Source organism: Diabrotica undecimpunctata, chromosome 10 (assembly GCF_040954645.1).
Source record: "Diabrotica undecimpunctata isolate CICGRU chromosome 10, icDiaUnde3, whole genome shotgun sequence".
Taxonomy (NCBI): Eukaryota; Metazoa; Arthropoda; class Insecta; order Coleoptera; family Chrysomelidae; genus Diabrotica; species Diabrotica undecimpunctata.
The window spans coordinates 2,781,188-2,800,410 of record NC_092812.1 but is presented as its reverse complement, the minus strand read 5'-3'; the positions used below and the strand labels follow the sequence as shown (position 1 = coordinate 2,800,410).

Below are 19,223 nucleotides of genomic sequence, written 5' to 3'. Positions count from 1 at the left end.
GTCCTTCCATGGAACTCTTGGCCTTCAAACATCAAGTCCTAATAACACATCTCAGATTAGGGCACACTTCTACAACACATGAATACTTGTTGAAGAGAGAAGAGGGACCAGTGTGTTTTGTTTGTGAATGTAAAGTGACAGTGAAGCACATTTTGATTGATTGTCCAATATACTCAGTTGAAAGACTATATCACCACATTTCAAAAACATTAAAAGAACTTCTAGGAGAATCTAAATACGTAGCTGATTTGATAGAATTCTTGAACTCTATAAACTTTTTTAATAAAATTTAATATATCAATAAGGAAAATATATATTGTATACATTATTATGTAATTGATATTTTGAATATGCCTATGTATGTCTTTATCACTTTTTGTATTTTTCTTATGCTAATAACCTTAAACCCTAAGTGGTTGAAGCAAAATAAATAAAAATAAAAAGCAGTAAAATTTTAGAAAAAAAAATGTATTTAGTTTTCAACATAATCTCATTTTAGTTTGATACATTTTCCCCGTCTATGTTCAATAGTTGATAACCTTTTTAAATTAAGAACTGTCGATTTCCTAAAAATAGCCATTAACTGCCGACATGACTTCTTCCCGCTTGCAAAATATTTGAGGACTGAGTCATTTATTTGAGTTTACGAACAGAAAATAATCCGAGAAGACTAACTTTGACCAATAAGGTGGATGATGTATAATGTCTAACTTTAGTTCATGAATTTTGGCCATTGCAATCACGGATCTGTGAACTAGTACCATTGTCTTCATGAAACAACACTTTTTTATTTGCAAATGCGGCCATCTTTTATTAATTTCTTTGCTTGAATGTTGCATTAGGTACCTCATAATACCTATCCACCGTTGACAGTTTTTTCTTTTTCAATATAGTCAATGAACATGATTTCACGTTAATCTCTTGAAACTGACGCCACGCTATGGCAGCTTGCACGGTTGGGTTTAAACTATATCACTCAACATTTTACTACTATAAACAAAGAAAGAGGTTCAATCAAGGTAGAATCCAGTTTAGCTTTTATATTGGTTAGGCTGAAACCTTTCAAATAAAAGTATTGTATTACATAACGATGACCAATTTTCTCCATTTTCACAAATTCACTGCGTCCACTATTTATGGCTGCCAAATAAATACTAAACAACGTAGCGTCGTAAGCATAATGCGCTTTATACTTAGATTGTGAACTTTCTATACTCCAGCAAAGAAATATCGAAATGAGTCATACGTGTGATATCGTAAAATTTAGCTGTCCTTTTTTTCAAGTCCTGATTTTCACCAAGAAGCGTGACAGTAGCGGAGAATTTATTTTTATTTAGCGTATGGCATATTAACCCGGCGTTAGTGTGCCTAGATAAACTAACACGCGAGGTGTTCCGGACTAAACTAACACAGGAAGTTAAAATTTTTAAATTTAATCATTTAAAATGGTTAATCTTGGTTTTTTATTTATTTATGATTCAAATAAATTTAATATGGTACTGTAAAAATCTTGTACTTAAACGGTAAACATCATTATTATCCAATATATTGCAATTATGCTAGTCAAAAAACACGAGTGAACAATAATACACTCAGATATTATGAAAAATTTTATTGATCACACAACTCTAAATAAACTTATAGCCTAAGATTCTACAAACTAAAAAACAAAATGGTCGCCAAAATATATTGAAAAATAAAAAAGTTACGACTCCTTAAATTTGTCGCAATGTGAACACGTCATTATTGCGTGTTCCAAACAAATTGGAGTATCACATCGCATGCATATGCAAAAAGTCTTCCTATCTTTATTTCTTGGATAAACAGAACATCTACTGCTTGTCCTACGTCGTTTAGGTCCCAACTGATGTACCTCTGGTTGCTGATTATCACGTACTGGTTGACGCAAGGAGGGGTTTTGTCTTCGTTGGTTTCGAAACTCAGAAATCAGTTGCACGCCCAGTTCTTTCAAAAAAATTCGTCCTTTTAATTTATCGTTTTTTGTATTTGTTTTATATATAACTTAAGCATTCACTCCATCTGTATTCAAAAACGAAAAAAATAGTGTCAAAGTCCAACGACGTCTATTTCTTGATACGCTGTAATTAGCAGATAGCTCATCCAATGTGTCTACACCGCCTTTGGTAGAATTGTAAAAGTCGATAATTTTAGGTAATTTCTTTTCACCAGTTTCTTCAATTATAGTATCATTATGACGCAATGTAGAAAAGAGGACTACATTTTTTGACTTTTTTAGCACATATGAGACAGCCGTTATATCTTCGTTAAAGGCAAATTTTGAACTGCGAATTTCTCTTTCTCGTGTGTTCAGAGGTGCTGTTGGAATTTGCCTTTTGTTCTTCCTAACTGTCCAACCGATGTAAGATGATGAGTCTGAAGTAGATTGATCATGAGTGGATAAGTGGTAAACCAATTATCGAAAGTAATATTACGTTTAGTAACAGAAACTGGCCCAATCAAAGGTTCAATTATGTTTTGAGTACCGTGGGGCTTTTGTTGCTAATTTTTACATTTGTATAGTTAACAGTGTCATCTAACATATCTAACATGTCTAACAAGATAAGAATGTCCTGAAATCATAAAACGTAGATCTATTTCTTGCACAGCCATTTCATCATCATGGCAAAGCCGTAGAAGCACCAACGAAACATTTATGTTACGGTTCTGCCCTCCACATTGTATATAACTATTTTTTGATGATTCGATGCATATTTTTTCAGATGCATTTCTGTTTTATCCCAGACATACATTACAGGTGGGCCTGCATTTATAGGATGGACACCGCAGTTGTAAGCATACATATTGCGTTTATAGTAAGCTATTGAAGTGGTCAACTTAGGAAAAGGCAGAGCTTTTTGAAGATCGAATGTCAACGAGTACCGCAGCGTTGAAAATTTATTGACTTCCTTCTGTAGATAACTTCTGATTGTTTCAGCTTTGGTAATGTGCAATTGCATGGCAGTTTCAATTTCAGCTTTCTTGGTTTTATTACTCTTCACCTTCAGTTTTATTGATCAAGAGTAACACTTACTGCAAGTGTGTTTGCTCGGAGGTTTAAAGTTTAAATTGAATTTGGTATTAAAAACGTGGTAGTAATACTTTTGTTTAACAAATGACTTGTTTTCTAATGCACACTTTTCTACGTATAACTCGTACATCTTCTTAATTGTCAGTTCACTGTTCAAATATTGTTGGGGGTTGGGGTTGTGTGTACGAGAATAATAACTTGATAATGCTGGAAAATATGCGATGTGGGCTCGTACATCAGCATCGTTTATTTTATTTTTAGCTGGGGCTCTTCCCCTTGCCTCAACGCTGTGGAATTCTTCCTTAACAAGACATCTTTCAACTCTTCTCCAGCTGATACAATAGGTTTTAAGAAATAGTTTTTTACATATTTAAATACTCTCATCACCTGTATCCAGAAAGTATTTATATGAACGATTTTTGGCAGCACCGTTCCCATTTCGTATACGGGATCTCGAATGAACGCCGTTTGTTTTGCATCAACTTTTTCTATACATTTTCGCCGACAGCAGCAGTCAAAGTCAGATAGGAAAACTGCACCTTTAACTACTTTTCCCCTGCTGATTTTGTTTGTCATGCCGCTGTTTCGGAAAGCCTTCCGTGAATTACGCTGCCATTTTTCTGGATTTCTTAACCTCTTTCGGGTAGACTGCTTGTTTTTAGGTTCGGTTTGTTCATTTAAATCCATATTACATTAACTAATAAAATTTCACAACTGAACACGATTGTAACAGATTTTAAACTGAAACATTTACAACGGCTTACATCGAACACAACATTATTACGTTTGAACTAACGCATTCATAGACGCAGGTGGACTTGACTCACTGTTGCACTGAATCATAACAAATTATTTTCACAACAACAGTAATCTTATGCTGTCTACGGTAGAACCAATGGAGACAGGACTTGGCTGTTTGTTGCTTTGAAAACAATGGCTTTTAGAGATAATAAACAGACAAAAACATAAAAAAAAAAACACTGGACTTGGACCATTGTTGTTCTGGCACACCCATATAATTATTATTTATACCATTGAATAGCATTTTTTATAGTCTTTTGAAAAAAAAACTATAAAAAACACAAAAAAAAACCGGCCTCGGTCACCAAAAAAATTATAAAAATACTAACAAAAACCAGCGCAAGCCAACAAAAAAAAATTAATAAAAAACCCCAAAACCCCGGCACGTAGGGCCCAACCCCTTGAGAACCAAGTCGCCGAACTGAGCCTGGCTCAGAGCGGAGACTTGAGGCCCAAGTAAGCAATTTTAGTTCGCGGATAAGCCACTTATCCGCGATAGGATAACAAAAGTATAGCGACAATGCGCGGTCCTGAGTTTTGCATTCGGTTAGGAAACCAAATTGGGGTTCTATTACCCAGCACCTCCACATGAAGAGCATTTGACTGATAGTTGTGCCCCTATCGCGCATCAGTGATATAGGGGGGAAAAGGATGGTCTGAAGCATTGGAGCGCGGTGGGTGACTCCTGTTTTTACTCGAGTTAACACACCTCGCTCCAATGAATTGTTACACCCGAACGTAATTCTTAGGGGTGAACATTTCTCACTGGCTAGGTTTAATCAAATCGCTTGCTTGCTTGCTTGGGTGGGGCCGAGGAGGTTGATGGGATGAGTTCTCTTTCATGTCATTTTAGTTCCACCTTATTATTCTAGAAACGGTTTCAAGCTTTTTTCGATATCAGCTTTTGTTCGTGAGATCTAGCCCATTGTAAGTTTTAAAATTGACACACTGTAATACGTGTCCTGTTTGTTAGCCTAATACATATTTTTATTTTTTAGGTATAATCATACTAATAAAACTTAAAAAGATAACACGGCGACACGTAATGTAAAACTGAAGTAAATCGGTTCATAACAATATTTTATTATAAAAAAGGACAAGTATAAAAGAGGACTAAAAATTAAAACTAATTTCCTTACCTTCAATTCAATTTCGTTGTTTTGTAGGTTAATTCTGGCCAGCGTTTCCGATACAGATGAAGGTAAATATGATCGCTGGTAATTCGTTACATGTTCTGTGCCCAAAGCATTGGGATTCCAGTAAAAATCGCCCGTCGAATTTAAATTTAAATTTGTCGCAATGTGTTCAGCCCAAACATTGTACGTGTAGTTATAGGTCACTGAGTTAGAATTATCGTTTACTTTTCCGCATAGAGTCAGCTTTTGATCTGGATTTAATGAATATACCACCAACAATTGGCCATCGATTGAAGAGTTATCGTATCCATACTCGCTACTCATTGTGATGTCCTGAAAATAGAATAAAATGATTTTAAAACTTATTCAGATAATATTAACTTTTTGTTAAAAATTCTTTTTGAAAAAACTTGAATTAAACCCAACTTATGGATGACAGTGAAAGTGATTATATAAAAACATATGTGAAATATATGTTAGTAAATATATTATTTTATTTCTTAATATAAATTATACAGTTTAACAGATACAAATAAAAATTCTTTAAGTTCAGATGTTGATTGCACGATTTTTTTTTGCTTTTTAAAAGTATATATAGCTTTTATAAAGCTATTTTAAAAGTATATATGTAAAAAAATCCACACAGAAACTTAATTCTGGTAGTTGACTGCATACCATGAATCACAAAAATTTTTATTTAAAAAAATTCCTTTATAAAAGGTATATGAATATAAAAACCCTATCGGGCTACATCACATTACGTGTTCGGAATATTTATTTCATCATCGTTGATATCCTAAAATCAGTATTACCACTTTAATTTAAGCAAACGTGAAAGTTAAAATTTTGACGAAGGTTATAAAAAAATGATGCTTTAATACTTACTGGATTTACATGTTTGAAGCTAATGAATATATGAGTAAAAATCCTTTATTTTTGTAACATCAACGATGTTATTTAAACTTAATTTAACTACATATAAAGGGTTTTTACCCATACGTTTAGTGGTTTTAAACATGTAAATCCAGTCAGTATTAAACCACATTTTTGTTATAACCTTGGTCAAAAGTTTAACTTTCACGTTTGCTTTAATTAAAGTGGTAATACTTATTTTAGGACAGCACTGATGATGGAACAGTTATTCCAAAAATGTTCTGTAATGTAGTCTGAGACGGTTTTTATATTAATATACCTACGTTTTATAAAGAAACTTTTTTAAATAAAATTTATTTAGATAGATATTTTTATTTTATTTTAAACAAACGCTCCTACATCGCGTAAGGTGTATTTATAAAGTTTTACTGTGAGGATATGTGACCTTGAACTGTTTCATGAGTATGACAATTTGTTTAAATAATATAGACGAAGAAATCGAATATGGCGTTTTATTAAACTATTTAGCTACAATAAATGACCATACTTAGAATTATCGTTACATATAGGACGATAAAAAACACTTTCAAAGATAACTGAACATAGTTTCAGAAGAATTTTCATTATGTTAAAACAATTTCTACCAAAATATAAGTTCTTGAATAAACTTACTGGAAAATTAAGACTTTGTTGACGTAACGCTTGCTCGCAAGGAAAATATTTAAAGGCCCAAAAATGTTCTTTTCAGTTTGTAGCTCTTATGCTAAGGAACTTTTTAAGTCAAATTGTAACATTTTTTTAATTAATATATTAAATTAATTTTAATTCCTTTTACCCATGTGGATGATACGCTGATGGTCGTGTTTACGATCAGAAATTTTTATTGGAAAGCTACCGGAATATGACTGAAGGATCTACCTAAGTATTTATTTAGAGACGCCGGTCTGGCGAATCCTTAGCTAATCCTCTTTTTCATAAAAGCGGTAATTGTCGTCGAACGCCCATTATAATGTTTTTCGGGAAAAACCTAATCTAGGAGATTTGATGTTTCATCACGCTTATAGGTAGAAGTATACCGTTATGTTCAATGTTAATTAGAACTTTTTACCTTCTCAGAAATACATACAGCTGGCCTATCATTTTTGGGGGGAAGATACCCTCACCTTTTCTTGGGTAGCTTGGTAAAATTTTAGAGGAACCAAGTCACTTCTCGGTGGGCACTCGTAGAGAAAACTACTTATCGGTGGGCATCCGTCGAATTAAGACGCTTAGTTCACAATATCGTATCTGCTACCTTACCGTCTCTGTGCATTTTCTTTATAAGTGTGTATACACTTGCTTATTAGAGTTTTTTTATCTTACACTATATTAGTTTAAGTATAGTTGTAAAGCACCTTCAAGGGTAAATAAATTCAGTGTTTAATACCAGTACAGTATTAACTTCAGTGAATTAAAGCAGCAGCCTTCAGGAATAATCACTGTAAGTTGACATAATTTTAATATCTCCACCTATCTGGGCAAGTAACATGGTATAGCATCATATCATCTCCCATTATCTGGACGTATCGAACGATCATACATGTCTTCAAATGTAATTGAGAGTAGCTACTGAATTTTGCAGTCAATTAAAGAACATTCTATATTTTTTTTGTTACGAACCAAATAATCGATTTAACCAAGTGCGGTTTGGTTAAATTTTTATGTTTTCACGTCAGTAAATTTTTTGGATTTTTGTAAATTTAAATTTTATTAATTTTTGTTATCTTTTGTGTTTGTTATAATTTGTATTCAATTTTATTTGCTATAATATCTCGAGATTCGCCAAAACTTTATTTGTGCATGCTTGTGTTATACTTATATCTTTGTAAGGGTATTTTTTAATTATCTTTCTGCTATTTTTTTTTATATGTATACCTACCACCATTTTATAGTTATTGGTGTATTTTTATTACTTGGGTTGCATTCAGCAGCGTCGTAATTTTGTTGTTGTTTAATATATTGTTATTGTTTTATGTATGTATTTTATTTGTCGACTCCTAACAAAGTTCCCTGATATATTTGCTTTTTACCTTTAAATATAACTATACCTTTGACCAGTAGAAAGATCAGGCTTATTAAGTTTCGTAGGTAAGTAAGTGTAATACCTTATATATTTATTTTTTGTTTATGTAGAGTGTTGACCAAATTTATTCAATAATTAACTGTGATATCTTTTCTTGGGTTTGATCTCTGAACCTAAATATCTTTCCTTATCTCTTTTCTTTTCTAAGGTTTCTTAATTTTCTCCTTAAACCCCAAAAAATTAAGTGGCGCCCTGTTCCCTATCTTATCTTATCTTTGGTAATTTTACCCATCTATCTTTTTGTTCATTTCTGTGTCTTTTCCAATAGCTCTTATCGTATATTTACTTATTTCGTCCGTTGGACCCATTCCTGGTTTCAAAAGCTAGTTTCGAACCCACGACTCGCTCTCCACCAACCATCTGGCTGCCGTCCGCAGTGTCTCCATTGGTGACCTTTCTAGCACCATCCAAAAAAGGTTTCCGAGGTTACACATATTTTTATGCCGCCCAAAGCGTGGGGCTTATATCCTTTTGTTTTTTTCCTTGTCCGTTGCTTTTGCGTGTCTTTCACATTTTTATGTCCCGGCCTTTTTACCTAATCATTTTCGTTGCTTTCTCTATACATTTATATACCGCCCAAGATACGAGAACCTCCATCAGCTTCCGTGTTCTATTTCTATTTATTTCTTTTTCTATTTGCTTTATCTCTATCTCAGTATTCCTTATTTTCTTCTTTCGTTCCGTCTGGTAAACACACTACAAAAGTTCTCCAGATTTATGTATAAATTTTATAATTAAACCTGATCTTTCTTTGGTATATTTGACTATTTTTATATTTTTTTATTACCTGTAGACTTAAATTAAAAAATGAATAATTTTGAACTCAATTTTCTTACTTCAGAGGAAATTAATTATGAGTTAAAAATCAGAGGAACTGTTACGAGTAGAGAAATAAAAGAAAGGAGGAAAATCCTCAAGAGATTGTTAGTTAGGGACAACAGCAATCAATTATCTTTAAATACCTTAGATTATGATAACGAAAAGACTGCCATTAAAAATTCTATTGATAAGATTTCAAAGTTAGTTGAAGAGTTTGAAGGTTCTTCAACAGATTCTTGTTTTCGCCAAGTCAAATCACGACTTATTCATTTGTTAGGTAGAATAGATCGACTTCCTATTCCCGAGCCCGATTCTGAGGAATCTATTTCTTTTCGAAATGAATCTAATGCTACCTGTTTGTTATTGGAGCAAGAGATGAATGATAAAGTCATTCCTTTAGCTTCTAGTTCTCCTTCTGTCGAGTATGTCTCTCCTGCTGCTCTGCAGATAATACATGTTTCGACTCCCGATTCAAATATCTCCCAATATTCCATATTTAAAGGGAACGTTAAATTTAATGGTGATCCCAAGACTGTGTTTGATTTTATTGAACGAGTTAATGAGTTATCTGAGTCCCGTAATGTCCCGAAAGATATTTTATTTAATTCGGCTATTGAATTTTTCTCTGGCGATGCCGCGGTGTGGTTTCGCAGTATTAAGTCCTCAATAAATTCTTGGGATGGACTTGTTGAAGTTCTTAAATCCACTTTTTTATCTCCCGATTTCGACGAAGATCTTTGGGATCAAATCAAAGGTCGCAAACAAAAACGTAGCGAGCCTATCGTAATTTTCGCCGCGCAAATGCTATCCCTTTTTAATCGTTTATCTCGCGAATCATTCGAATCCACAAAGTTAAGGATTATTCGTAAAAATATCTTACCTGAACATATTCCTCATGTCATTTTAAAAGACATTAATACCGTGAGTGAACTAACTCAAATTGTTAAGAAGTTGGAAGATGCTAACCCTTCATTGTCGGCCAAGTTCTTCCAACATTCTAAAATCTCTGTTGTCGAGACTGATACTCCGCAGTCGAAGCGTCATTCTCACAACAATGCCTCAAATGCCTTATCTTCTCCATCTGCCTCTAATCATGTATCTAATTCATCTAATTCGAATGATAAAAACACTTCGAAAGTAGCTACCTGTTGGAATTGTCAAAAAACAGGTCATATCTATCCCGTCTGTAAAAAGGAACGACAGCACAAGTTCTGTTACAAGTGTGGTAATCCTAACGTGACTGTCCATACCTGTAAAAAATGCCGTATGCCTTCAAAAAACTAAGTCGTCGAGTTTGTTCGGTCGGTGCAATCTCGTTACCTTTCCGTCCTAATAAATCCGACGTTAGAATTCAAAATAAATGGAAACAGTGGTTAAAGACCGTCAAATATTTTTATCGTAATAGTGTTACGAAAATTGCCGCCCCGGTGCTAATTAATAAAATTTGCGATTCTAGGCCGCATATTTCTGTCTAAATTTTCTCGAGAACTTTTACAGTCCTTCTAGATACTGGTTGTTCTATAACTATTGTTGGCGCAAAAGGCATTAAATTCCTTGAATCCAACAACTTATCTGTTGATCCATCTCAACATCAAAATGTTTCATTAGCTGACGGCTCTAATCGCGCTGTTACCGGTGTAGTCGATCTCCCTATCTTAGCTAACGATGTTTGTCATGTCATCAAAGCACTAATCGTACCTACGTTACCTTATACCTTTATCCTCGGTAGCAATTTCGTTAAGACTTTCTCTCTTATAATAGATTTTTACCGATTTTTACCGATACCGAACTTTTACCGATATCGATAATGAGCTCGATGAAATATCTTTATGTACTATCGATCATTTAAACCCCACTCAAAGATATGTCGCGACTAGTACTATCGAATCTTTCTCCCAAGTTAGCAATATAAATGGATTAGGCCACACGGATAAAATCCAAATGAATATTGATACTGGAGACGCGAAACCTTTCAAAAAACGCCCGTTTCCCATGTCTCCCTATATGTCCAAAATTCTCAACGAAGAATTAGACGAAATGCTTAGTTTAGGTGTTATTGAACCTTCTAATAGTCCGTGGTGTTCACCGGTGCTATTAGTCAAGAAAAATAACGGCGAGTACCGCTTTTGTTTCGATGGTAGAGCTCTCAATGAGGTAACTAAACGAGACTCTTACCCTTTGCCTAATATTGATAGGATCCTTTCGTTACTGAAAGGTACCAAATTTATAAGTTCCGTTGACTTGAGAAAAGCTTTCTGGCAAATACCTTTAGATCCCTCTTCGAGAGAAAAAACTGCTTTCAGTGTCATCGGTAGAGGTTCCTTTCAATTTACTGTCATGCCTTTTGGATTATGTAATTCGGCTCAAACTCAACAGAGATTAGTCGATGCAATTTTTGGTCCTAAATATGAACCGAACATATTTTGTTATCTTGACGACATCATCGTTTGTTCCGATAATTTCGAAGAACATATTAAATTATTATCTGAGGTTAAAGATAAGTTAAAAGAGGCCAATTTAACTATCAATGTTGATAAGTGTGAATTTTTCAAGTCTGAATTAAAATTTCTGGGTTATATAGTAGATGATAATCTTTTAAGGACTGATCCGGAAAAAGTCTCTGCCATGATTAATTATCCCCGTCCAAAAACTTTTACGGAAGTTAAAAGATTTGTTGGAATGTGCTCTTGGTACAGGCGATTTATAAATAATTTCTCGACTCTTGTCTCTCCTATAAATGACCTATTAAAAGGTAAAAAGAAGAAACAGTCGGTAGACTGGACTGATTCCGCTGAAAACTCCTTTATTTTAATTAAAGAGGCTCTTATCTCTGCCCCTGTTCTAACTCAACCTGACTTTCTAAAACCTTTTGTTATTCAATGTGACGCTAGCGATACTGGGTTAGGAGGTGTCTTAACACAAACCGTCGATGGCTCGGATGTAGTTATTGCTTATGCTAGTCGTACCTTATCTAGGGCTGAACGAAACTACTCTGTCACCGAGAGAGAATGTTTAGCCGTAATTTTCGCTATTGAAAAATTTCGTCCCTATATCGAAGGAGTCAAATTTCAGGTAATTACCGACCATCATTCCCTGTTGTGGTTAAAAAACATTAGTAATCCTTCTGGCAAACTTGCGCGTTGGGCAATGCGTTTACGTCAGCATGATTTTGATCTTATCATCGGAAAGGAACTTCTCATATCGTCCCAGATGCACTAAGTCGCATGTTTACGAATGAGTCTCTCTCCGAAAAACCACAACTTTCTTATCTGGAAGTCGACAAGGACCGAATTGATCCTTGGTTCGATGATTTTCGCTCTAAAATTTTATCAGAGCCCAATAAATATCCTCAGTGGAAAGTAAAGGATGATTTTGTTTTTAAATTAATTCCTTCCGAATTACCTGTTTCCACTAATAATAAAGAGTGGAAAATTTTAGTACCGAAACCCCAAAGAAATGATATTATCACTTCTTGTCACGATTTCCCTACCTGTGCACATCTTGGCTATTTCAAAACTTTAAATCGTATTCAAGAGTTATATTATTGGCCCAAAATGCGGAAAGATGTACTTCGTTTTGTTAGGTCTTGTAAAATCTGTGGAGCTCAAAAGATGTCGACTTTGGCTCCCATGGGTTTAATGGGACGAGAAAAATCCGCTAGGTTCCCTTGGCAAATAATTGCCGTAGATCTTATTGGTCCGCTTCCTCGCTCAAAAAGAGGATACACTTTTCTTCTTGTTGTTACCGACTGGTTTTCGAAATTTACGTTGATTCATCCTTTGCGGAAAGCTACCACGCAAAATATCATTAATTTTCTTGAAAATGACGTTTTTCTTATGTTCGGAATCCCTCAATTTCTTATATGTGATAACGCCCGAAATCTTAATAATTCTTCGTTAAAGAATTTATGTAGTAAGTATAAGGTCCAAAAAATATGGTTTAATGCTGTCTATTCGCCTCAGTGCAACTTTGTTGAACGTAGCAATAAAACCATAGGAACTGCTATCAGGTGTTATATTAAAGATCATTCCGATTGGGATAAAGAAATTCTAAAAATCCGTCAAGCTATAAATACCGCTAGACATGAAGTCACTAAATATACCCCATCTTTCCTTAATTGTGCCAGGTATGTCCCTATTGCCGGTAACTATTATTCTTTATCTGCCGATAATTTGATATCTACCGTTACTTCAGAGCAACATGACAAATATGTTTCTGAAATACGAGGGTTAAGTAAAGTATTTGATGAAATACAACTTAATCTGAATAATGCGTACCAACGCAATGCTAAAACGTATAACTTACGGCGACGCGATGTTCAATTTCACGTCGGTGATACAGTTTGGCGACGAAATAAGGTTCTATCAAAAGCCGTCGATAAGTTTATGGCTAAGTTAGCACCCAAATATACCTTATGTACGGTAGTCAAAAAGCTGTCTCCCCTTGTATATACACTGAGAAATCCCGATGGTTCAAATGCTGGGAACTGGCATATTAAAGATTTGAAACCATATCTTAATGATTCTGATAATTCGTCAGGTGAGGATGAATCCGATCAGGATTAGTTTGTTATTTTATCATATAACATTATCTACCGTCTTATCTATATATTTATATAAATATTTTTCTCTTCTATCTTCTCTCGTCTACCTCCTTGATTACCCACCAGAAGTCACATATCTTTGAGTACGGTTAGGTGAAAAATATCACCATACCGTTATCTATTAGATCGGCTAGTGAGATAATTACTCGCTGGTCTCTAGTATCTTACCTATTCAAGTGAAAAATCACTTGAATTATCTTTGAGCCAAAACTCATTACCTTACCGATAAGTGAGAAATCACTTGAATTATCTTTGAGCCAAAACTCATTACCTTACCGATAAGTGAGAAATCACTTGAATTATCTTTGAGCCAAAACTCATTACCTTACCGATAAGTGAGAAATCACTTGAATTATCTTTGAGCCATAACTCATTACCTTACCGATAAGTGAAAAATCACTTAAATTATCTTTGGGTAAAACTCATTACCTTACCGATAAGTGAAAAGTCACTTAAATTACCTTTGAGTAAAGTTTAATTTATCTTTGCTCGCTATCTTATCTTCTTATCTATCTTATTTAGGTGGAAAACCACTTAAAATTATCTGTGCGAAAGCTCATTACCTGGTCAGTACGCGAAAAATCATTTGCTTACTGCACCGTTAAAGGGTAATAACTTTAATTACGTTATTATACTTTTATTATCTATATAGTAGTTATAGTAACTCCTTCATTATCTAGTATACGTTTTTTGATTTGTATAAAAGACTGATACTCAATCCTCTATGGATTTATTAACCCCGAATGGCGATAAATTACTTTTGCTCTGTCATACAGCCAGTGATAAATCAAGCTACCATGTGTGAATCATGAGAATAAAATTCTCGACGCAAAATCTTTTTTTCTTCTATATTTCGGAATCTGTTTTGACCTTACTAGTTGTCACGAGAGGAACGGCTAGGATGATGATCTGGGATTCGTCCGCTAGGGACCTGTTGAGCTTTTAAAGAAGACAAACACATTCCTCTTAATTCTTCTTACCCTTTCATTCTTTTAGTACTGATGTTGTCTACAGACCCCCTTCCCTGATATGACTTAGAAGTTTTCTTTATGTCAACTTCAACCCGATTGTGACTTTACCGATTGTGACCCTAAATTAAATTTAGGCGTGTGATACGCGAAGCTATCAACTGACAACCAGGTACTTAATTTCTTTCTTTCTTCTTCTACTCTTATTAATGCTAGTTGAGTTTTATTTAATTCTTTTTGACTTTCACTTTGGCATATGCTTTCCATTGTGATTAGGATTTTATCCAGTGTTGTTATTTAAGCCATTTCGATATCTTGTTTTAATTAGAGATTTCCTAAAAATATCTCGTTCTCTAATTTATCTTAACGAATTACTGATGAGTACCTACTGATCTCGATGTTATCTCTTAAATAGGCATTTCTTTTGTATTAAGGATTATCTTAAATAATTTTATTATCTTAACGTTTGGTTAAATCATTTCTTAATGATGTTAACGTCTTTTATATCTTGTACGTCTTTTCGAGGCACATTCTTCGAATCGTTTAAAGGGTATATAAAAAAAATCCTTAGGTTTTGATCGGAAACCGTTTTCTTTCTTCTTCTTCACCAGTTTCCTCTCTTGGGAGGGGGCTGTGTAACATTTTTTTAATTAATATATTAAATTAATTTTAATTCCTTTTACCCATGTGGATGATACGCTGATGGTCGTGTTTACGATCAGAAATTTTTATTGGAAAGCTACCGAAATATGACTGAAGGATCTACCTACACATCATTCAAATTCGACGTGCAGTAAAAGTAAACAAAACCAGGCTATGCTACGTAAGACTCCATAGGCGTGCGGTTTTGCTTTCATATTTCCTATCAAATTAATAAAACAGTATGTACAATTAAAGATTTGTTTACTATGAACAACGAAGATAAAATATACAATGTTAGTATTATTTCCAAGGAAATTCAAAATTAGCTTCACTACTTTAAAATAAAAAGAAACTTATGGTTTGACAAAAATAATAAAGCAGTAATTGCAACGTTGTTTTGACACTTAAACGATCGAAATCGAAACATCAAATACACTTATTTTTTAAAGTAAATTGTGTAAAATCAATAGAAAATGACTAATTAACATAGGCGTCGCAATTCTCACAATTTAAACCAGCGTTAACTTTTGTTTTTTTAGTATAATTTTTTTAATATAAAATTTTCGTTTATGACAAATATTTTAAGTTGCTGCATTGGATTTCCTTGAAAACCATACTAACATTGCATATTTTATATTTGTTATTCATAGTAAACAAAACTGTAATTTTACATATTGTTTTAATAATTTAATACGAAAGCAAAACCGTATGCCAAATTTTGATTTATTGACTAAGAAGGCTTCTGGCTGAGTACAAAATAAACAACTGATCAAATCCTATCACGCGATATAGAAAATGAAAGGGAAGGTTATAACGAATATATTAAGATAGAAAATCAATTACACATCTTAATAGATTCGTTATATCGTCCCTTTTCATTTGCTATGTCGCATGTTAGGTTTCGATCAGTTGTTTATTTTGAACTCAGCCAGAGGCCTTCCTTAAGTCAATAAATCAAAATTTGTCTATAGTAAATTTATTTTCATTCATAGTCCCTTATGATATCTCGTACGTAACTATACGTTCTATATAATCAAGATCCTGTGTAGTGCCATTTTGGTAGTCGCCATGTTTTTTTTCTATCTTAATATATTCGTTATATACTCCCCGTTTAATAAATATCGACAACCGAGTTGAAGAAATTAGCGGATATTCAAAAGTGGCTGCGATCAAAAGTTTTGACAATTCAGTTCTAAAAGTCGAGCTTTTGACTATTGTGAATAAACATAAAAAAAATACACTATTGTAGGCATATTATAGATGAAATGGGTAAAGAAAAAAGGAGGTATTCACAGGCACTTGAGGTAGATTCTGAGTAAAATATTACCTAAGTTACACTTTGAGTTTTTTGTTTTATTTATTACTCAGATATGTTGAATGTTTTTATTTTTGACAAGATTTTTCTGACCTTTGCATAGGTTTTTGCTTTGAAATTTCGTTTTCCTTAAACCAACGAATGGAGTGCCATTAAGAACTCAGTTCACGAGTGGCAACTCCGTTTCAACCTTAAATATTACGTTTAATTTTAAAACATTTTTACACATTTAATGTAATTGTATTTTAATTCCGTGCATTACAATAACGGATTCACGTTATTATGTTGTTGAAAAACCTCATTCTAACATGTTTATTCAGTTATTTTCAGTTCTGTTATTCCTGTGAACGACTTATGCTACGATGTCTACTTCATATTTTCATATGTATTTCATAATACAGGAAAATATAGGTTTATACATCGTTAAAATCATGATGTGGGAGTGCCCCTCGTAACAATCATACTGTTGACGGTTTATTTATACTTACAGCAGCTCTATCTTGTATTTAGTGTAGAAATGTTTAGAAAGGTTTTCGAAGCCCCGCCCATTGTAACGTCAGAGGTGAGGTAGTCCATTAATAAACACAACTGACCGTTTCCACTAAACAGACTCGAGTTTCAAAAACTCGGGACTCGAAAAACAAAACTAACTGTTTCAAAACACGCCAGTCTTTAGTAAAATTTGTGAAAAGTTGCTATTTTGTTTTATTGGATACGAGTTTGTGTTTTGTTTTGTTTTTATTTTGTCCGTTTGGTGGGAAACCGCCATTAGATATTACATTTAATTTTAAAACAATTTTTACATATTTAATTTAATTTTATTAATTCAATGCATTACAATAACGAATTCGCATATTATGTTGTTGGAAAACCTCATTCTAACATTTATTAATTTAATTTTATCTTTGTTATTCTTCTGATCATAAAATATAAATGATAACATTTATTATAAATATAAATGAATAAATTCAAGCACTGTAATACCCTGACGCACGCCCTGGCTAAAATATTATCACTAGAACAACAGTGGTCCAATTAAGTTATAGCAATTCTTCCGCGTACAAGGACTATTAAATGATATGGTATGCTGAGTTTCGTATACGATGTCTATTTATATAGTTTATGAGGTGGATATTATGTACGTTTATACATTGTAAATCGTGATTTGGGAGTGCTCCTCGTAATATTCATAATGTTGATAACGTGTGTTGGTTTGTTTACTGCTACTGCATCTTTAAGATAAATTTGGTTTAAGTATTTATTTAGAGAAGCCGGTCTGGCGAATCCTTAGCTAATCCTCTTTTTCATAAAAGCGGTAATTGTCGTCGAACGCCCATTATAATGTTTTTCGGGAAAAACCTAATCTAGGAGATTTGATGTTTCATCACGCTTATAGGTAGAAGTATACCGTTATGTTCAATGTTAATTAGAACTTTTTACCTTCTCAGAAATACATACAGCTGGCCTATCATTTTTGGGGGGAAGATACCCTCACCTTTTCTTGGGTAGCTTGGTAAAATTTTAGAGGAACCAAGTCACTTCTCGGTGGGCACTCGTAGAGAAAACTACTTATCGGTGGGCATCCGTCGAATTAAGACGCTTAGTTCACAATATCGTATCTGCTACCTTACCGTCTCTGTGCATTTTCTTTATAAGTGTGTATACACTTGCTTATTAGAGTTTTTTTATCTTACACTATATTAGTTTAAGTATAGTTGTAAAGCACCTTCAAGGGTAAATAAATTCAGTGTTTAATACCAGTACAGTATTAACTTCAGTGAATTAAAGCAGCAGCCTTCAGGAATAATCACTGTAAGTTGACATAATTTTAATATCTCCACCTATCTGGGCAAGTAACATGGTATAGCATCATATCATCTCCCATTATCTGGACGTATCGAACGATCATACATGTCTTCAAATGTAATTGAGAGTAGCTACTGAATTTTGCAGTCAATTAAAGAACATTCTATATTTTTTTTGTTACGAACCAAATAATCGACTTAACCAAGTGCGGTTTGGTTAAATTTTTATATTTTCACGTCAGTAAATTTTTTGGATTTTTGTAAATTTAAATTTTATTAATTTTTGTTATCTTTTGTGTTTGTTATAATTTGTATTCAATTTTATTTGCTATAATATCTCGAGATTCGCCAAAACTTTATTTGTGCATGCTTGTGTTATACTTATATCTTTGTAAGGGTATTTTTTAATTATCTTTCTGCTATTTTTTTATATGTATACCTACCACCATTTTATAGTTGTTGGTGTATTTTTATTACTTGGGTTGCATTCAGCAGCGTCGTAATTTTGTTGTTCTTTAATATATTGTTATTGTTTTATGTATGTATTTTATTTGTCGACTCCTAACAAAGTTCCCTGATATATTTGCTTTTTACCTTTAAATATAACTATACCTTTGACCAGTAGAAAGATCAGGCTTATTAAGTTTCGTAGGTAAGTAAGTGTAATACCTTATATATTTATTTTTTGTTTATGTAGAGTGTTGACCAAATTTATTCAATAATTAACTGTGATATCTTTTCTTGGGTTCTCTGAACCTAAATATCTTTCCTTATCTCTTTTCTTTTCTAAGGTTTCTTAATTTTCTCCTTAAACCCCAAAAAATTAAGTGGCGCCCTGTTCCCTATCTTATCTTATCTTTGGTAATTTTACCCATCTATCTTTTTGTTCATTTCTGTGTCTTTTCCAATAGCTCTTATCGTATATTTACTTATTTCGTCCGTTGGACCCATTCCTGGTTTCAAAAGCTAGTTTCGAACCCACGACTCGCTCTCCACCAACCATCTGGCTGCCGTCCGCAGTGTCTCCATTGGTGACCTTTCTAGCACCATCCAAAAAAGGTTTCCGAGGTTGCAAAATCCCTGTCAAAAT

The 19,223-nt window shown here is 33.6% G+C and overlaps 1 protein-coding gene across 2 annotated transcripts in view; it reads right to left on the bottom strand.

The window, feature by feature from the left end:
* Apoltp (Apolipoprotein lipid transfer particle) overlaps positions 1-19,223 on the bottom strand; it is a 1,459,665-nt gene that overhangs the window by 422,512 nt on the left and 1,017,930 nt on the right. For both annotated transcript variants that reach the window (XM_072546518.1, XM_072546519.1), the window contains one exon: positions 4,990-5,319. In XM_072546518.1, coding sequence (XP_072402619.1) covers positions 4,990-5,319 — 330 coding nt within the window. The remainder of the gene's footprint in view (positions 1-4,989; positions 5,320-19,223) is intronic.